This window comes from Saimiri boliviensis, chromosome 3 (genome assembly GCF_048565385.1).
Source record: "Saimiri boliviensis isolate mSaiBol1 chromosome 3, mSaiBol1.pri, whole genome shotgun sequence".
Taxonomy (NCBI): Eukaryota; Metazoa; Chordata; class Mammalia; order Primates; family Cebidae; genus Saimiri; species Saimiri boliviensis.
In genome coordinates, this window is record NC_133451.1 from 98201173 (window position 1) to 98219434 (window position 18262).

The 18262-nt window shown below is 34.4% G+C and overlaps 1 protein-coding gene across 5 annotated transcripts in view; it reads left to right on the plus strand.

Annotated features, from left to right (window-relative positions):
* GSTCD (glutathione S-transferase C-terminal domain containing) overlaps positions 1–18262 on the plus strand; it is a 138160-nt gene that overhangs the window by 103165 nt on the left and 16733 nt on the right. For 3 of the 5 annotated variants that reach the window (XM_010340094.3, XM_039468599.2, XM_074396532.1), the window contains exons 6-8: positions 13093–13208; positions 13372–13416; positions 15692–15820. In XM_010340094.3, the coding sequence (XP_010338396.1) occupies positions 13093–13208; positions 13372–13416; positions 15692–15820 (290 nt within the window). The remainder of the gene's footprint in view (positions 1–13092; positions 13209–13371; positions 13417–15691; positions 15821–18262) is intronic. The other 2 variants (XM_074396534.1, XM_074396533.1) reach the window with 2 other exon arrangements.

Below are 18262 nucleotides of genomic sequence, written 5' to 3' on the forward strand. Positions count from 1 at the left end.
GATCCCAATTAGCATATAACTGAGTTTTGCATTTAAGTAATTTCTGGAGGTCCCTGAGAAATATAGTTGTCCTGAAGTCAAAGGTTCTATAATCTAAAGAATCTGGTCTATGTCCTTGTTAACTCACTGCATTCATTGGAAGTGGATTTTAAAGAGCAAGTAGACATTTCTAGGCCAAGAGGTATATAAAGCAATATTTTCTTAAGTAGATTCCTAAAATAGCCCCTAAAGATAGATAGTAAGAACTTTCAGTTGTCAAGTAATATGGGGAAATACTATGTTATTCTGAATTAAACCAATGTATCTCTTTCCTCTTAATATCTCTTTCCTCTTAATATATTGAGAGACTACTGTTCCACAAATATGAAATTTCTGGAAATATTAGTATTCATGACAAAGTAAACAGCATTTTTAAAACCTAAGAAAGATTAGACAGCACACTGTGTTTGGAGAATAACTGGTAGTTCCATCTGACCAGAGAATGATGAGATTATGGGATTAAAGGAGTGGCAGAAAGTGAGCTCAACCAGATGAGGCAGTCTCAGTGTTAAAAATCTGTCCTATCAGTGGGCTGGGGGGGGGGTGGGGGAACTAATTAGGACTTTTAAGAAGGGAAGTAGCAAGAACGCATTTGCATTTTAGAAGGAATGGGCATGAAAAGTTGAGGCTTTAGAGCAGAGTGTTTAGACTTTTTTTCTTTTCTTGGAAACGGAGTCTTGCTCTTGTTTCCCAGGCTGGAGTGCAATGGCGCGATCTCGGCTCACTGCAACCTCTGCCTCCTGGGTTCAAGCAATTTTCCTGCCTCAGCCTCCTGAGTATCTGGGACTACAGGGGTCCGCCACCACACCCAGTTAATTTTTGTAGTTTTAGTAGAGATGGGGTTTTCCCATGTTGGGCAGGCTGGTCTCGAACTCCTGACCTTGTGATCCACCTGCCTCAGCCTCCCAAAGTGCTGAGATTACAGGTGTGAGCCACCGTGCCTGGCCTAGAAGACTATTACAGGTGATACATAATTGTGAACTGAAGATCTGGCTTTGGTTAGAGGATGACGGGTGGATGATGATACTATTAATAAATAGAATATCAGAAAGAAAACAAGTTTCATGATAAAAGATAAATGAGTTCAGTTTTTGGACCTGTTTGGCTTGAAGCCCTGGATGGCAGACATATATTAAGAATGTGGGCTGGGCGCGGTGGCTCAAGCCTGTAATCCCAGCACTTTGGGAGGCCAAGGCGGGTGGATCACGAGGTCCAGAGATCGAGACCATCCTGGTCAACATGGTGAAACCCCGTCTCTACTAAAAATACAAAAAATTAGCTGGGCATGGTGGTGCGTGCCTGTAATCCCAGCTGCTCAGGAGGCTGAGGCAGGAGAATTGCCTGAACCCAGGAGGCGGAGGCTGCGGTGAGCCGAGATCGCGCCATTGCACTCCAGCCTGGGTAACAAGAGCGAAACTCCGTCTCAAAAAAAAAAAAAAAAAAGAATGTAATCTGAAAATCTGATCTGCAGTTGTAGAAAGCAGTGTTAACTGAACTATGCATATATTTGAGTGTCAGTATAATATTTCAAACCATAAAACGACAGGCGAGAGAGAGAGATAATAGACATCTTTCCAATGAGAAATGTTTATACATCCCACCTGAGTTTTTCTGTGGTTAATTTACTTCAAATTCAGCATCTTCGATTCTGAGTTTCTGAAAATTTTTTTAATGTTATCTAAATCTAGAAAGTATTTCTTTAACAAGTAAACATCAGGAGGGCTGTGATTACTTTGGTTATTTGTTCAGTTGGTTTTGCATATGTGTGCTTGTGCATGCTTACACACTATAGTTTTTTATTTTTATTTTTATTTTCATGTAGAGACAGGGTCTCACTATGTTGACAAGGCTGATCTCAAACTCCTGGCCTCAAGCAATCTTCCCACCTCTGCCTCTTAATTGCCAGCATTACTGATGAGCCACCAAACCTGCCTATACACTGTGTTTTAAATCAGCTATTGAACATTACTTTTGCATTTAAAAGACTAAACAGTGAAGACATAGAATTTGTATTTATTGAACTAGGTTGTGGCCAAAAAAAGCACTTATTCTGGATATACAGTTGCAGGCCAGTGCAATGCTAAAGAAGTATTCTTTACAATAAGCATTAAGATAAGTCTTGAAAAAAAATTCACACACACACACACACACACACACACACACACACACATTTTACTAAATGCAAGCCATTTATATATTTATGCATGAACTCAAGGACTCCCACCACATGACATTTTCTTGAAAAATATATGTTAGCATGTCTCTCATGCTGACTGTAGATTGAAATCAAATATATTATCAAAAGCCTAATGTTTAATAATGATGAAAATTTCTCTGGTGTCAGAAAAACAGATGAAATAAATACAGAGGGGAGGCAGCATAGTGCATTCTAAAGTAGAAAAAAAGTTCTATTCATATTTTTCTTAAAAAGACAGTAAACTTTATTACTACTTAGCAGAGAAGTTGTTCGTACTGTGTATATTTTGGTCCTATTCAAAATATTTTACTAATAAGGATTTATGGTTTCTGGAGTGGTAGTTAAGACCACACACCTTGAAGTGAGACCAGCAGGATTCAAATCCTGACTCTATCATGGAGTAATTATGTGACAAGCTGCTTCATTATTTTTGTTTACATTTATTCATCTGACAATTCAACAACAGTAGCCAACTTCTTTGAGCTGTTATGAAAAAGGATTGATATAATAAATAAAGCATGCTTAGCACAGGATAATCATTAAGTGGTGCTAATACCAGCAAATAAGAACATCCATTCCGTGGACTTCATATATACAGGTTGAGCACCACTAATCCAAAAATCCAAAATCTAAAACTCTCCAAAACCTGGAACTTTTTGAGTGCCGATATGATGCAACAAGTGGAAAATTCCAGGCATAAGTACTTAAAGTACATAGACTTTATTTTGAGCACAAAATTATTTAAAATATTGCATAAGTTACCTTCAGGCTATTTGTGTAAAGTATATGTGAAACATAAATAAATTATGTGTTTAGACTCAGGACCCATCTCCAAGATATCTCATTATGTGCTTGCAAATTTTCCAAAATCCAGAAAAAATATTTCTGAAACTCCAAATACTTCTGATCCCAAGGATTTCAGGCTCAACCAACATTTATGATGGGTCTAAGTATACACAATTATAATGATATTCCTCAAACATCTCTAGCTCCTCTCTACCTAAAGACTTTTGCATTGGCAGTCCCGTTTATATGGAGTGCCTTTTCTCTTGTTTCCCATGACTGGCTGCTTCTTGTTATTCAAATTTCAATTTAGTTACCTGCTCAATGATGCCTTCAAGACTACCTACTATAAAATATTCACCTAGTCAATTTCAACTATATTATTCTATTTTAATTTTCTCCATGTTATCACTTAATTTTTTGTTGTCTAACTTCCATCACTGGAATGTAAACATCACCCTTGTTCTCCATTGTTTCCAGTACCTTGATCAGGGCCAGGCATACAATAAGTGGTTTAAAATATATTTGTTAGATTAATGAACTACTCTGTTGAGGTTATAATGAAAGAACCAGAGAAAAAGAGGGAGATTCAAAATTTCAGTTTGGGCAAAAAATGCCAGTTTCTGCCTTCCCCGGCCTTACCTAGGCCCTGAACCAGTATACCTATTTCAGTAGACTCAGATCTCCCAACTAGTATAGTTTAAGTATAGTCTTGCTATTTTTAGATCAGACATCCATTGTTACTTAGGATAAGATATGGTCACCTACATGTCTCCTGTAGTGCAAGCTTTCTCTGCATAGCCCTTTGCATTTTTCCCTTTTCCTAAACCCTGCTGCTCAGAGCACTGCTAAACACTACTGCTGGCCAAGACACGGTGGCCCATGCCTGTAATCCCAGCACTTTGTGAGACCGAGGCCAGTGGATCACCTGAGGTCAGGAGTTCAAGACTAGCCTGGCCAAAATGGTGTAACCTTGTCTCTACTAAAAATACAAAAATTAGCCAGGCATGTTGGCGGGTGCCTATAATCCCAGCTACTCGGGAGGCTGAGGCAGGAGAATCGCTTGAGGCCAGGAGGCGGAGGTTGCAATGAGCTGAGATCATGCCATTGCACTCCAGCCTGGGTGACACAGCAAGACTCTGTCTCAAAATAAATAAATATATAAATAAATAAAATTTTAAAATAATAAATAAATAAATAAACATTGCTACTGCTAGGTACCATCCATCAAATTAGACCTGTGTGGATATCAATACTTTCCCAGATTGAGTCCTTTTTGAATACTAATTTGGATCACTTCCCTCCCCTACCCATGCCTGTAGCTGGGTTCATCCCCCCAGGGTCTTTTTCTTTACACCATCCCTTGCTGCTGAGAGCCTAGCATTCTTTACAGTTAGGGCCATAAAGTTAGGAAAGGGAAAAGGAACAGTAGAACTGGAATGCAAAACGGCCTTTGAGGTTTATACAGTCCCTATGTAAACTGAATGAATACCGCTGCCTTTGAGTGTTAACTTTTAAGTTTAATAACTATTTCTATTAAGGTTATTATCATGGTATTGAGCACTGTTTCACGTATAGGTAGGTGCCCTGATAAATGCTATCCAATGATGCTAATTCTTACAAAGCCAATATTACAGTATCTGTCTGATGCTCCATTGCCACATAAATAACCTCTGCAAAGTTTAGTACCTTTTCATAACAATTATTGATTTTATTCACAATTCTGCAGTTTGGTTAGGGCTTGGTGAGAAAGCTTGTCTGTTCTCCATACAGCATCTGCAGAGGAGGCTTGACATCTTAAAGTGTGGTTCTGTGTTCCAAGAGCAACCATCTCATAAAGACAAAAATTGGAAGCTGCTAGAAAAGAGCACAGTGTTGTTTCTGTATTATACAGGTCAAACAGTCATGAGGCTGAAATTCAAGAACAGATATAGATGCTACCTCTCAATGGAAATACCGTATTTTAATATGTGAAGAATTTAGCACCATGTCACCCTAGATATTCATCATTTCATTTTCAAAACAAAATATATGACCAAAAAATCGAAGAAGAAAACCTATAATGTCAGATCATAGTGGATATTAGGATACCATGTGCACAAAAGAAGGATTTTTTAAAAATCACTTGACTCTGGGAAAGTTAGCACCATTTCAGACTACTACATGGCATTTAACCTAATTACTGTGAAACATCAAATTGGAAGCCAAGTGAGGATTACTTGAATGGCCTCAAAAGTTAACAAAATTATTAAGACACCTTATTGTTAAATTAAGCTTCTGAAAAAGAGGGAAAAGAAATAAATACCTATTTTTTACAGTTAGCTTTTTTGTTCTAAAAACATTTCAGTTTGGTCTTGTGGGCAACTTAGACCATATTATGGACTTAACAACAACAAAAACCCAAAATACCAGAGCAAAGTAATGTTTACTTAGTGTGGTGTAAATGGTATTTGGTTGAAATGAAAATAATGGATAATGTTCAGTTAACTCTGGATTTTGATATTCTGAAGTTAAATTTTTTTTTCATCTTAGAAAAAAAATAGCAGGAATAAGAAGATTTTACAATTTCCATTATTCACTGTATCTAAGCTCTTCTGTAAGCAAAGCAGAAGCTTTGGCCTGGTAAAAAATGTGATTCTACTTTCTTCAACTTTTGTCCCTCAACCCAACATCTTGCCTGAACAGTTTTTAGTTATTGGCTTTTTAAAAGATGTTTTAGAATTGGATATGGAAGGGTGAAAGGTGCATGCTATTTTTAGTCAGCATCTGCAGTACTGTAACGTGAAAGATCTTCCCAATCTATTTTCATTTCTCTCCTTCTGGATAATCTGATTTTGCAACAAATTGATTGCTCAACCTCTCCATGTCACTTTTCAATAAAATCAAAAAGGTTGCTAGAATCCCAAGGTGGGGAAATGGTCTCCTTCTGGGAGGGGTGAGACCCAAAGGTCAATTCATTAAACAGAGTGACATAGGAGACCTCTAATGCCTTAGCAATATATTCTGAAATCCTGACATTCAGAACTTAAATTGATCCTTTGCACTGGTAAGCCTCCTCTTGAAAATTTTTATTTAGGGGAAAAACTGAAGTAAAATGTATTTTAAAACTGACTCTGAATAATTAAATTTTTCCCTAAGATATAACTACTGGGAAATCCCTCATTTCCCTGCTAGAAAGCACCTCATTTCCTTGAACTCACACACATAAAAAAGACACCAGCATTGAAATTGACAGCACAATTACTTAAAGCCATCTGTTTAAGACATAACAGATCATATTGAAAAACAGACTGAATCTGACATTAGAAATCCTACATTATAGTCCCAGCTTCACCATTTACCAGCTGCATGTCTTTGAACAAGTGCTAAGTTTGAGCCACCTATTTAGTGATCAGTGTCCTCATTTGTAAAATAAGAAAAATGTCATCCATTCTAAAAACCTGACAGAGTTTTGAGGTTAGATGGTGTATCAAATATGCAGGTGCTTAATATATTGCAAAGCATCATATAACCACAAAGTATCCATCATTTTAGGAACTTATATGGATTTTTGTAAGTTGTGGCTGTTAAACTTTCTTTTAAGAACATAGTACAATGTGATTAATAAAATTCATTTTCAAAGTTCAAATATAATGTTTTGTAGTAATTAAACAAAGCATATGTTCATTAAGATAGAAACTAAGAGTTATATATCTTTGTATCCCTAACATTATATAGAACAGTTCTATATAGGTCAAGTTGGTTGTTTGATGTGTTGAATGAATGATTGAGAAAGATGAGGTCATTATTCCTCATAATTTGGAAGCATAAATAAGCCTTTTTAATATTATGAATTCCAATGAATTCTGCTGTGTTTTCAGTTAATTATTGAATACTCTAATAGTATATATAACAAAATGCTAAGACCGAAAATGCCATCACACTGTTAGGCTGTCGATTATTTCATAGACTGAACTGTAGGGTTTGTGAATGAGGTAGAGTATCAGATTAGTAGTATCCACTGTTGCAAGAAAATTGTCACACTGAGGTCAGCACGGCTAAGAGGATTAGTGATGATAGCCTCCAACTGGCTTTAAAAAAGTAAAATTAAAATAACCATTCTAGATTTTTAGTATTTTCAACAAGTTATCTCCAAAATTTAAATAAAGTTGCCCTAACCTACCCTGTAAACTTTATATTGCTGCCTAATTTTATGTATTTCCTCAGGAGTTTATTTAGGAAATCTGTTTTTCCATTCTAGCTTTTGAAGTCTATTCATACAGCTTTAAATGGCTGTTTTCTTATTGTCTCACAAAAGTTTTCAGAAGTTTTTCTAACTCACTTAAAATACTGTTTTATAGTTGACTTCTTTTACTGTTTTAACGAATACATGCATAGCATAGATAACTAACTTACTTTCATACTTAGTACCTGCAAAAATTAACATAATGCCTTGAAATGCAGTTTGTCATAATTGCAGAGAAAACTCATTCATTAAACTTTTATTGAGAACCTGTTATGTGCTTATCAGTCTCCTGGTAATCTTTTCATTTAATTGGGCCCAAGTTTATGCAGTTCCAGGAAAAATTATTCATATCTATTTCAGGGAGACAGAAGCAATTACAGCTAATTGTTTTTTGGGGGGAGTTATTATAATGAATTATACTTAGGTATCATTTTATAATAAGAAATTGTTTCATTGGTTAACAACTATAGAGTTTATAGTATAAAATATTTATTTTGGATACTAACAGAGTTTGAAAAAGTAACTTTTTTCTCTTTGTCTTTAAAAAATTGTTATTATGACAAAAGTAATACATGTTTTAAAATCATCCTGGAATAAGGAAAGGTGATGGGGCTCCTAAAGCTTTAAAGCTAGGAGATAGGTTTTAAGCAAAGGGAACAAATTATGTAAAGGAACTAACTCATAAAGTGTAAAAAATTCAAAGAAATGTCACTTGTGTTGAAAGGCTGAAACATTGGGCATATATAGAAAATAGCAAGTAAGGTTAGCAAATTAATCAGGGCCCAGATTATTAAAGGCCTTGCTTTCTTGCCAAGACATGAATGTTTTTTTCTTAAAGCAGAGAGGACCCTGTAAAGCTATTTAAGCAAAGGAGAGATATTTTAATAAGTACATTTGGGAGAGACTTCAGTAATATACCAAGGAAAAGCATGCTCAGTGATTAGCTATAGAACAACGAGACAGAATATGGTGAGCATAGTGTGTCAGGGGTATACCAAGGGAAGAGGAGCCTGAGAAGGAGAGTGAGGAGAATTCAATAAGGGGTTCAAAAGATTTCTTGACCTAGAACACTAGGGTTCAAAATGATTCAATGAGTTTAATTGATTCCATTTTATTTTTTAATTAAATCACATAATGGCAGAGAGCACAATTGGCAGAGAGCACACTTGCTCTAGATAATTTTATGGATAATTGTGTCTAATTTGAGGATATACTATATCCAGAATAAAAATGATATGGACTAACATTATAAAAGAACACCTTTAGTTTCTAATAATGTAAAATTAAATGTGCTGTCTATTCAGATTGAACTTGTCCCTAAGCAGCTCTAAGCACATTAAATATAAAAGCAAAGCCATGTTTTCAGTAAGACACACAGAGGCAAACAACAAGCAATGTCATTTCCTATCTGGCTCTGCTGCTTGTATTTTCAGGTCAGTCTGATGTTCTATTCCTTCCCCACTGATCTCTCATTTTTAGGTGCAAGTGAGTTAATGGTAGTTTTCTCCTAAACACGCCATATTGTTCTTGTCATGGCCAGCTCCATTCTATCTGGTAAATTTCTGATCCTCCTTAAAAACTCAACTGAAATGCCCAAGTCTCTGTCAAGGCCATTCTAATGACTCAAGACATTTTTACTTTATCTTCAATGTACATACTTTTGCACATAATTAACATGCACCTTCTTCTTAGATACCCTGTTAACTTCTTAAGGACTAAAACTGTATCTTCTTATTCATCTTGAGATGTGTCCTCAGCATATAGAGGAGTATTAGGCACATAAGTAGGTACTTGAGTTGTTGTTCCAAGCATGCAAACCATAGCTACTGTGGGGATAGAACCTTGGTTTTGCTGTTGATTGCCCTATAAAGCATGGTAAATGACCAGTCATCAGCTTGTCTTTCTTAATGCTGTTAATCAGACCTCTTTTGAAAACATTAACATTTGTGGTTGTCATCTTCCCTTTCACCTGCCCAGGGTTCTGTGAGTGCCATCTTGTCTATTCAGTTGTCTTACACCTTCGCTAAAAGAGTGGTCTACACAACACTGACCTCTGTTGAAGAAATTTGCTTTTGCTCTCCTGATTTTTTTTAACCCTTTTAGTGTGCCGTTAAAAGCTCTAAACATTAGTTTTAGCCTTCTCCTTTGTCTATTTTTTTTTTTAAATCACAGAATATGGTTGGTGTGCTATATCTCAAAGAAATACTTTGAAAACAAAACAGCAAAAGAATCTTTAGTAAAGACATCTAATGTGTATCCATGCACTCTTTTGTAAGTAAGTTATAACATGTAAGATATTTGTTTTTTCAAGCTAAGAAACAAAAAATTAAGAGCTGCCTGATTTGGAACATAAATTACTACACTGAACATGTGTGCTGGCTGTACATGTACACATTTCCAGTGATTTTTTTTTTATTATTATTTGATGCTTTGGGTAAACCAAAAATGCTGGTATTTTAACATGATTTCACCCTCGTTTGAAAATTGGCTCCTTTGGCCGGGCATGGTGGCTCATGCTTGTAATCCGAGTACTTTGAGAGACTGATGCAGGTGGATTATGAGGTCAAGAGATCGAGACCAACCTGGCCAACATGGTGAAACTCATCTCTACTAAAAATACAAAAATTAGCTGGATGTGGTGGCACGAACCTGTAGTCCCAGCTACTTGGGAGGCTCAGGCAGGAGAATTTCTTGAACCCAGGAGTTGGAGGTTGCAGTAAGCTGAGATTCTGCCAATGCACTCCAGCCTGGTGACAGAGTGAGACTCCATCTCAAAAGCAATAACAACAACAAAATTGGCTTCTTTACCCCTCTACTTTGTTTTTGGCAATGCAAACCACACTGAAGTTGTCTGATCCAGTACCTCCTAACTGGAATTAGACAAAGAAAAAACTCATTTGCAGAATAATTGCATTGCAGAACAAATGACATCATTGGTAGTAAAACATTCTACACTTAGGTTTTGTTTTTCCATGACACTAGAGATCCATCATTTTTAGTGAAGCTAAAAATAGATTGTAATTTTATGCTTGTAAATAATGTCTCAGGCACAAGGATACTGGACAAAAATAGAAAGTAGAATTTGATTTTTAAATTAATACTGTAGACCAAAATACCCCTTCTTTACCTTATTGAATATATTTGAGATCCTGTTTATATTTCCTGGAGCTTCATAATATTTATAAAACTGGAATGGGGAAAGAGAATGCTTTATTAGAGGCTGTTTTTCCATAAAGCATCTGAGCACATTGCTGCTGTATTTTTAGTTCAATCTCTGTGAATATTATGTGCAGTGTATGGTCTCTCAATTTAAACACAACCCTGAAAAGTACTTCTTTGCCTTTGCCTTCAACCTTCATTTCAACATCTATTTTTTTATATGTGAAATGCAGTATTAGCAAGAAAAACAGATCTCCATCAGCATTTGCTTCTGAAACAGACCTAAGGAAGTTAGGTAATTCTAAATTTCTATTAAAAATATGGCGTAGAGGCCGGGCGCGGTGGCTCACGCCTGTAATCCCAGCACTTTGGGAGGCCGAGGCGGGTGGATCACGAGGTCGAGAGATCGAGACCATCCCGGTCAACATAGTGAAACCCCGTCTGTACTAAAAATACAAAAAATTATCTGGGCATAGTGGCACGTGCCTGTAATCCCAGCTACTCGGGAGGCTGAGGCAGGAGAATTGCCTGAACCCAGGAGGCGGAGGTTGCGGTGAGCCTAGATCGTGCCATTGCACTCCAGCCTGGGTAACAAGAGCGAAACTCTGTCTCAAAAAAAAAAAAAAAAAAAAAATATGGCGTAGAACTTGATATTAGATATTTCATTTAATAAATTTTTTGTCTCCTTATTCTTAATAAAAACATTATTCCTTTTGACTTTCTTTTATGAAAATTCTTTGGCTAGGAACTGTTAAGAAATCTACAAATAGAGCAAATACAGATATGCTGGTGCTCATTCCTTACTTCATGGTGGCTTCGTTTAATAGTGGCATTTTTGACTCTAGGTCTCCAAAGAGCCTCAAAATACTTTTCTTTTTGCCTTCTGAAACCTCCTTTCCTCCCCTCTTCGTGTTCTTATTTTTTCTCCTGCAAATTAAAACTGCAGTGCCATAAAAATAAGGCATATTTGGATGAATAGAAGGATGGATAAAAGTATGATAAATCAAGTATAGTAAGTTGTTAATGGTAGAATCTAGATGGAGGGTATAAATGCATTCACTGTAAGTTTCTTTCAGTTTTACTAGAGGCTTGAAAGTTGTCATAATAAGATCTCTTGAAAATGATTACCCATGAAGGGTGGGATGACAGCTTTTACTTATTCTGTGTTTAAATATTGTACACTTATTAGAGAAAAAAATGAAGATAATTCTTTTAAAAGCTACATGAATCTGTCTTCACAAATGAGGTCATCAGACTGATGACTTAAATATTCTTCATATTTGAAATTTACATTAATCCATGCTAAATAATTAAGGATGTGATGAAGGAATCAGCTGTGTATGATGCTCACATCATTACAATAGGAAATTGGATACTTCAATTATAGCATATATATAGTGAATGGAATACTATGCAGCCAATAAAATATACAGATAGAAACAAATGCACTGACATGGAAAGATATTTGTAATTTTCATATTTCATAATATAATATTTTATATTTTATACTTAGCTAGAACACATAAAATTTATGAATATAACTGAAAGTAACCATGCATACATATATATATAAAATGTTACCTCTGAATTATGATGTTATGAATTTTTTCTCATATTTTTTATTCACATTTAAAAATTTCTCTTAAAATAATATTTGGCCATGTTTTTTATGTAACTTTGTAACATAATAAAGAGGGAAAATGGAAAAGAGAAAAAAAGAGAAAGGTCATGTCATTTTTCTGTGAAAAAGAAGCAAGGAGACCTTAGTATGCTTAATTTTTTATCAAACCAAAAAGATTATCTGGATCCTTTTATCTATATCATGGAAATCTGCTCTCTTACATTTTCTTAATTTTAGTCTTATAAAGAATGCACTTGAAATATGTAAAAACAAATAATATTCATTCTTCTGCAGATATGTTCATGGACTTGACTAGCAGTTTTGAAAGGAAAGTTAAGATGTTTTTTATGTTGTGGGGCCCCAGGCATTTCATACTTGGAAATGGCTTATCTTTAATCTCTGGTTGTATTATATTACTATTACTGTCTCACAAGGAAAGGAAGCTTCAAAGCAGAAAACAGAAAATCCAGTTTCTCTCTAAATACAATAACCATTGATATATTTCAGACAATGTAACACCTATGTTTCAAGGTTTCCCAGTGTCCTACCCAGAAGAATCAAGAGTTCAAGGATGTGTCAATTAAGCAATAAAAATATTTTTACTTATTATGGATCTCTATAAGGAGATGTAAGCAATGTGTTGAAATTAGGTACTCTTTACAATATGTCTCTGAAAAAAGATAAAGGGAGAAGACAATTACTGTTATTTTTTCCATTCTGCCAACATTTTATTGGACACTTGGTTTTTGATCCTAGACTTAATATTTCAGTTATTGTTTCTACTCTTTAAAAGACATATTTTTCCCCATAGATTTTCTTTCAATGGCTATTGAAACAAATATTGGATAGAAATAAAAGTAAAACAAGCAAAAATAAAATCCATCTCGTGTTCTAGTCCTCTAACAGTCTGTTTGTTATATGGAATTCGTCGTTTATTCTTTTATATTATATGTGTGTGTTTGCTCCTCCCTCTCCTCCTCCTCTGTGCTGGTAGTCTATTTTGAGTGTGTCTTCTTGTTCCCTCAAAATATATAATGTTTTGTATTCTTTGTCTCGTGTTTTTCTCAGGTAAAATGTCCAGTGATCGAGCTTTGAGGAAGCAGCAACAGTTGAACAACCTTGTCTATATGGTAACAAATCAGGCCAAACCTGGTGACAGAATTGTGGATTTCTGCAGCGGTGGGGTATTATCTCTCTCCTTTTATCCTTTTTTTAGCCTTTCTAAGATTATATGACTTTTCTATATTACATTCAAGATCATGTTTTTATTTGGCAATATTGTGGTTTCAGAATCAGTAAAAGCTATGGGAACCATGGCTAACTTGTTTGTCTTACTGACTTTTTCAGGGCCATGTTGGAATTGTCCTTGCTCACATGCTGCCATCATGTCAGGTAAAGCCTGAATAAGAGATAAAAGGAAATATTTAAAAACTATACAGTTTGCCTATCCAAATTTGGCTTACTCCTGCTCTTGGAGTTTCTTATCATTCAACCAAGTCAAATATGTAGCACAGGCATTTTCTTTTCTTTGAAGTAAACTTTCTTAAGGAGAAAAATGTAAAGTAAGATCACAAAAGAGTTGTCAATTTTTAGAAGAGGTTTATATGTTTAAGAAATTTTTCAAAGAAATAGCTTTTATTGCTAAATAAAATAATTAAGATTCAACTAGTTTAATTCTCAGTATAATGGAAATACTGGCTTCTGAAACTTGCAGAGCATGTTCTTTTAGTATCTTGATTTTCATGCATTGCATCAAATTATAACAATAGCAAATTTTTTTAAGAAAAAAAATACAAAACTAATCCATCAAATGCTTTGCTTTTCTTGTTCTCATTAAGTCATTGTCCATATGGATTATTATTGTTGCAAATTTTAAAAATGCAAACACAATTTGTCCCTTGCTTTCACTCAATATGTTATCATAAATGTTTTCCCTGTTGCTAATAGTTTTACATATCATCATATTTCAGAGATGACCGAATGTATTTTTAAGTAAATATATCATAGTTTATTCAATCAGTGACACAATTTGTTAGAATTTTGTGCTAATTTTAGTCTTCTGCTATGTTGAATCAGTTTCTCACAGTGACCATTTTTTAGCATAAATGTCTGATTTTTTGTTTTGTTTTTAATACAAACCAACTGCAACAGAGTCTTTGCTAGTGAGCTCTCTGGAAGTTGTGAACGAATTGTAGTGAATACTTCTGGAAGAAAAAAATATGTGAAATAACTAATAGACTGAGCAGAATAACATGTAACAGAATGATGGTGGGGAGATGGAGAACAGCATTCTTTTGTTTTTAGAGAAAAAAACTGGAAAATATAAGGAATCCTGGGAGCAGAGGCAGGTGTTTGTTTTATTATTAAGGAAAGCAACAATTTCGTGATTGAGTAGGAGTGGGAGAGCTCACAGAGTAACATTCTGAAGAAGCAGAGTCAGGGATGTAGTATCTTTTCTTTTCCTTAATAGTTCTGGAAGCTTAGAAAGGTTGAAACCAGAAATGAGTAATCTTGTCTATAATAAAGGCTAGAAAGCCTTTGATACCAAGTATATACTAACAGGGTTTTTAAACAGATTTTTTTCTTACAGACAAATACAAGGACAAAATAAGAACTAAGAATGATAGTGATGAAAACGACTTAATTCTTTACATTTTTCTCCATTCAGACCATCTTCTCTGCCTTGATTATCACTGGAGGCTCCTAACTGGCCTCTCTGCCATCTGGCCTTGCTCCCACCAAGCCATACTATAAATTACAGACTACTAAAACTTCTTTTATCATAAATGCATGATCTGGATCCTATTTACCTCTGCAGCCTCATTTTTATCTTTCACACCCTGTCCCATCACCACTATCACCAAACTTGTGTACCAGTTCTCTCAGTTCTTCAAACACGCCATACTCTTTCTCATCTTGAGCCTTCATGTGTGTTTCTCTGCCTGAAAGACTCTTCCATTCCCTCAGCTGATTCGAATTCATTTTTTAGGGCTCAGTTAATATGTTACTTACCCTTGAAAACCTTCCTCAGTCATCAAGTTTGAGTGCTCCCATTAACATTGTTTGTCTTTGATTTAACACTTATCACACTATATTATTATTATTATTTGATGTTTTGTTTTTGTTTGTTTGTTTGGTTGGTTGCTTGGTTTTGAGATGGATTCTACCTGCAATACCCAGACTAAAGTGCAGTGGCATGGTCTCGGCTCACTGTAACCTCTGCTTCCCAGGTTCAAGCGCTTCTCCTGCCTCAGCCTCCCAAATAGCTGGGACTACAGGCACACACCACTAAGCCTGGCTAATTTTTTTATTTTTAGTAGAGACGGGGTTTTACCATATTGGCCAGGCTGGTCTCAAATTCCTGACCTCAAGTGATCCGCCTGCCCTCACCTCCCAAAATGCTGGGATTACAGGCGTGAACCACTGCACCCGGCCCTCACTGTATTATTATTGCATGTTTCATTTATATCACTATGCTGTAAGAATAGTTCAAAGACATTTCATTTTTCCTTTTTGTGCTAGATTATATGATACACTTCCTGCCACAGGATAGAGACTCAGTATAATACATTCTACATTACTAAAGCTATGAAATGTAGTAATAATGCTTTGCCTACTGTCTGAATTATGTTACTAAATGTACTATTGTTTTCTGGGTAAAATCTAGGTTACATTAATAGAAAACAAGGAATTATCATTAATTCGTGCTAAGAAGAGAAGTAATGAACTGGGTTTAAACAACATTTGGTTCATTCAAGCAAATATGGAGTATTTTACTGGGATGTTTAATATTGGAGTAAGTAATCAAGCAATTTTAATTTGTTTAATTAGCTAAATAGAAAAATTACATGCCTTAGAGTAAATAAAAAAGATAATGTGTTATTTGCTAAACAAAGAAATTTATAATTTTGGTTACTTATATTATCTATGAAGTATAGCATATTAATGAATATTATTTTATTCATAACACTTTGTCATAACATGATAGAGATAACATTGGCTCCTCTATCAGACCAGAATTTTGTTTTCTTCACTACAGTATCCCCAGTAGCAAGTGCTTAAAACTGGTTAATAATTGGATAATTGATTCTGATGAACATGACTTGCCTTAATATATTCTGCATTTTTAGAAGACAATGCAGAATAAAGGAAGAAAAGAAAAAAGAAGAAAAGTAACTTGTTAGTAACCTCTGAATACAAGCATTGCCCTGTGATGTTTTTTAGCTAAGATTTTATATTTACATGTATTTTGAGGTTCCAAGACAGAAAGTATATTGATCATGTTTCCAAACCCTTCCATCAAATTATTATTTAATTTTATGAAAAATCCCTGAGATACGTAATTCTGCTTGATCATTAAACCCCAAAGTTTTATTCTTTCTTGTAGAATTTGAGTTTTATAATGTGTTATTGTTGCTGCTGTTTCTTGTATTTGCTTTAAATAATTTTTTTCTGATTTGATAGGAATATACATTTTGATAGTAATACGGAAAAACACATAATATAAAGAAGAAATAACCTATATGCTTACTGTCAAGGGGTAAATACTATCAAAAATCTTTACTTTTTATATATTTATGCATACATATACATGCAAATTTACACATGTGTGGACATTGTGAAAACTATACTATATAGATCCTACATTGACTGAACATATCATAAATCTTTTACCTACTTTTTAATCATTCTTTTTGTTGTTCTTATAATGCAATTATTACTATGATGGGTATTTTATGCATCCTTTAAGAATTTTGATACATTTGCCAAACCACTTTACAGTAAGGTTCTTATTGACATCCTTTCTAATTACATATGTTCACATAAACACGGGTTGTCTAGGTGGAACTTTTATCAGCTTAAGTAGTTCAGACCTTTTATGGCATTTTTGATTTTTATCCAGTGAAGTTTACTTCAATATTGACTATTGCAAATTTGGGATTTTATTGTAAGTTTTTTCAACCTAAAAAATACAGGATTTGTTTCCTTTGTAGACATGATCTACAGTTTATATCTCTTTATATGTCTGGCTGTTAATAAAGAAATTCAGGAAAATGTAGACATGTGATCTAGAAATTTCAAATTAAAAATATACCTCTGCAGCTTTAATTTATATAAATGTTGAGGTAAAGTTTAGAGCTTCACCCATGAAACAAGCCATTAAATCAGTCCAGATATTACCAGTACAACGGACAGAATGGTAGAAAGTAAATATATACTGCTACCCTTTACTTACCTCACAAAGCATGGAATTTTCACCCTATGTCTGTTCCATCTGTCTCTTTGCCCTTTGTGACTTATAGATGCTAAATCACTCTAGCATATTCATGTAACTTCCAAGTGTATAATTTACTAACGCCAACTAAAAATGTATATATCTTTTTGGAAGTGAAATTTTTCTTTACATTTCATAATACATCTATTTTTCCTTTCATAATTACTCGTCAAGGTGTATAGAAAATGGATTAAAATTACTTAGAAGGTTAAATTAAAATTAGATTCACTCTGAAGAAAATAATTTGCCTAGGAGAGTAACTGAGGTATTGTCACTAGGTAAATCAAACTAAATGCATCGGGGTTCTAACTCCTGTGTTATATACATTCCAGTAAAAATAATGTGGCTGTTCAGTAAAAAACACACACAATTTTTAAAAATAGTGTGACTAGAAAGGAAATCAGAATAACCAGTTATTGGAAATACATTAAAATTGCATAAATTCATGGTTTTGTGATATTTCAGTAAGGGCTTAGTTAGCATTTATCTTTGCTTAGTAAATACTTTATTTCTTCCATTTACTATTTTTCTTTAGATATGAAAATAGTATAAACAAGAGTTTAAGGAAAGAATTTTAGAAGACTTAGAAACAACTATATCTTTAAGTTATTAAATTTTATAATATATGTATCAATACCCATGATCTCAAACAATATTACAAATATTTATTCACAAATGGTATTATATAAAGGGCTATGACTATAGAGAAATGCCCACTTTGCATTAAAAACAAAAACTGTATCAAGGCTAAACAGGCTGCCCACCAACATGTTAGCTGGAAAATTTCAGAAATAACAGTCATTTCAACCAGTTGATAAGGTACTGATTTTTAACAGTACTGGTGAATCGTTTCTATTCATCAACGTATATATGAAAATCTCAAAACAGTTTTATTTTCTAGTTATCTGTATTTGCTTTTTGCTGTTTTGCCCACAACATAATTTTTAATTATTGTTTATGACT